The sequence below is a fragment of the Nannobrachium achirus genome, assembly GCF_963921795.1.
Source record: "Nannobrachium achirus genome assembly, chromosome: 19".
In the NCBI taxonomy this organism is placed as follows: Eukaryota; Metazoa; Chordata; class Actinopteri; order Myctophiformes; family Myctophidae; genus Nannobrachium; species Nannobrachium achirus.
This window is the reverse complement of record NC_137826.1, coordinates 40,965,650-40,968,718: the sequence shown is the minus strand read 5'-3', so window position 1 is coordinate 40,968,718 and position 3,069 is coordinate 40,965,650. Positions and strand designations below refer to the sequence as shown.

The 3,069-nt window shown below is 45.4% G+C and overlaps 1 protein-coding gene across 1 annotated transcript; it reads right to left on the bottom strand.

Annotated features, from left to right (window-relative positions):
* Positions 1 to 741: 741 nt before the first annotated feature.
* On the bottom strand, positions 742 to 1,860 carry kcnj1b (potassium inwardly rectifying channel subfamily J member 1b; the record flags this gene model as incomplete). The annotated part of the gene is made up of 1 exon (XM_080749473.1): positions 742 to 1,860. One exon carries the CDS (start codon positions 1,858 to 1,860, stop codon positions 742 to 744), a length of 1,119 nt encoding a protein of 372 aa, XP_080605599.1.
* Positions 1,861 to 3,069: the final 1,209 nt, after the last annotated feature.

The following is a 3,069-nucleotide window of genomic DNA, read 5'->3' as shown; positions in this document are numbered from 1 at the left end:
AACAGTTTTTTCATTATAAAGGGCTCAGTTCATAATCTTCTCACAAAGAGTACCCACTGTGCACTCTCCATGCACTTTCTTCCCCTTCCCCCTTAAACTGTCAAGCCTCCATCACTTTCTTTGTTGAGCACAACTACAGTACAGTAGCTTCAGTCCCATGTCAGAAAGGTGCTTTGATTGTAACGAGCCGTCGCCAGCAAACAGCTTAGCTGCCACTGGTTTAAGTAAATAGACATTGTTCTGTTCAAAACAAGATTAACAACTTTGTTAAGTTTCATCCTGTTTGGAGGGCATGGCAGTTATTACATTTCTGAAACACTGGGCATTGGAAAATACAGTATTGATACAATAATATTTATCTTGCCCTGGAGACTCCAAACTTTTTCTCAACATTTGAAAGAGATGGTTCATAGATATCATTCACAGAGTGAGGACTCCGAGTCTAAATTGTCAAACAGTAACAGTCTGCACAGAGGAAGAGATAAACCCAGATCTCTCTTTCTGCGTCATCTCCCACATCCTGTCTTACTGTGTGTTGTTCTCTGACTCTGAGGCCACATTCAGTTTATCCCCATACTCTATGAATTGAGTACAAAAGGACCCCAATGTAAACAAGCCATAGTGCTTTCTCGGGTTTAAATCAGTAAGCCTTTTATCTGAGTTGTACTGTCCTCTGTGCTTTTCTTATGCAAACTGCTAATAAAGTATTCAATCAATCAATACATTTTTCAGTCTGCCGTCTCACATTTTGGTGATGTCCACCGAGTCCTGGATCTCTATCACCTCGAACCCGGGGTTATCGATCCCCACCTTCCCCATGTGATTTAACTGATTCTGGTCGTTGTGGTTGCTCTGGTCCACGTCGGTGCGGAAGCAGTGGGCACAGTGCGGCGTGGTGACCCGTACCGTTCTGGAGAAGTTGGAGAAGTCCACTCTGTATTTTCCCGTCCTGGTGCGAGAGATGATGGGCAGGAAGCTGTGTCCCCACTGGATCTCCTGGGGCGTGTAGGAGGTTCTGACCTGACAGGAGGAGCTGGTGGACTCCGCCATCCCGTCCAGGAAGACCACCAGCTCAAAGTCCTGCTGTGGGAGAGTGTCCGCCGACAGCTCGTAGAAGGGGCTTGACGTGTTTATGACGTGGTAGAGGGTCAGGGGGCAAACAAAGAACAAGTTGTCTTTCCCAGCATCCACCATAAAGTCAATGTCCAGCTGGTCCAAAATGATGGTCTCTCCCTCTGACGTCACTGTGGTCCTTAGCAGCTTGCCATAGATCTGACTCCCTATTAACAGGGTCTTTCGCAGGTTGGCCACTCTCATGAGGAGACAAAGGCTGCCTTTCTTTAGGCAGATGACAGCCGTGTCACTGAAAGTGACCGTCTTTGCCCTTTTCTTGGGCGAGGAGATTTTGGCAAGGATCACCCCGCACATGAAGCAGTTGATGAAGACGCCGGTGAGAGACTGAACGATGATGAGGGCCACCGTGCCGGCACAGTGACCCGTCAGCGCCCTGCCACCGTACCCAATGGTGGTCTGGGTCTCCAGAGAGTAGAGGAAAGCCGTGGTGAGGCCGTTGACATTGTCTATGCACCGGACGTGTCCATCTGTGCGGTTCTGTCCACTCAGGTCCCCATTGGACTGTGCGATCCAGTACCACAGCAGGCTGAAGATGAACCAGCTCCCAGTGAAGGAGGCCACGAAGAGCAGCACGACGAAGCGCCAGCGGATCTCCACGAAGGTGGTCCAGAAGTCCACCAGGAAGGCAAAGTGGTTGCTGTACTCAATGTTGCCAAACTCAATGTTGCAGCGGCCATCTTTGGTGACCAACCGTGTTCTGTGGCTTCTCTTTGTAGCCGGGAACATCCTGGAGCTGTAAGAAAAAATGCAATATTTCTGATAAATGTATGTATACTGTATATACGTGTGTATAGGCATCTGTGTGGTTCTGAGGGGGATCACCGGCTGGACACTGAAGCAACAGTCGCTGTCCCACTGCCACTACATCCTAGTTGCTACCATCCTCCTCTGTTTGCTCTCCAATCTTCTCTCTTTTGTTTCCTTACATCCTGGGAGAAGATAGATGGTAATGTGGGAGGGTACCAAAGGAACATTTTTGGAGTGTTGTCCAGGGGAGAATTCAACTGTATGAGAACCCCCCCACCCCAAACAAAGTTCTGTAAAGATACCCAGGTTGCATTCCCTGCATTCATGGGTCCATAGGTGGATCTGAATTCCTGCAGCAGACAATCTAAATAGCATTAACTATAACTGTAACTAAGCCAATGTGTGAAATGTAGTATGCATTGCAATGTACCATAGACCATTAGAACAAAAAACATTAGAAAGGTTTTGCTGTGCTGAATATGAACAGCACATTAGAAATATTAGGTTAGGAGTCCATATAATATGGGAAATTAATTATTTGCAAGTCTCTTCATTTGAGCCATTTCTGTAATGTTAGTGACAATGAATTCATGACCAATTTGTAATAGTATGTAATAGTAATGCATTCTAACACTACAGGACACTGATGAAAGTTTGAGTTAGTTTTGCAGTGGACTGCATACACGTTTAGCCATGGTGTTGTGGTCCTTTGTGTTTCTCTGTTATGTAACTGACAAAGCTGCCATACCACAAAGGGAACTAGACACAAATATGGCCTGTGCTATTTGCAAACTCAAACTAACTTCAGCATCAGCATCTCAAGCCTTTAAGGGAAAAGCACATTTACAATTATATTAGAGGTAAATATTCAATAACATGTTAGAGATTTAATGAGAACATTTTAGACAAAAATAATGTTAACATAAATTAAAAACACAAAAGTTTATGTCACAATGTTCTAAATAAAAGCAGTAATCATCGTAATACTTTCACGTACCTGCAAAGTGAGACCATGGGCACAAAGCCTTCGCACTGGATTTCTTTTGGAACTTTAGACTCCTTTCGTCTCACAAGTGGCCATGAAGGCGTTGGAAAAGTTTTTAATCCACAGTGAAATTTCCTAATCCCAGCCACATGCCACCATGTACACTGGCCTAACGCAGACGCAGGAGCCAGTCACAACGCGTC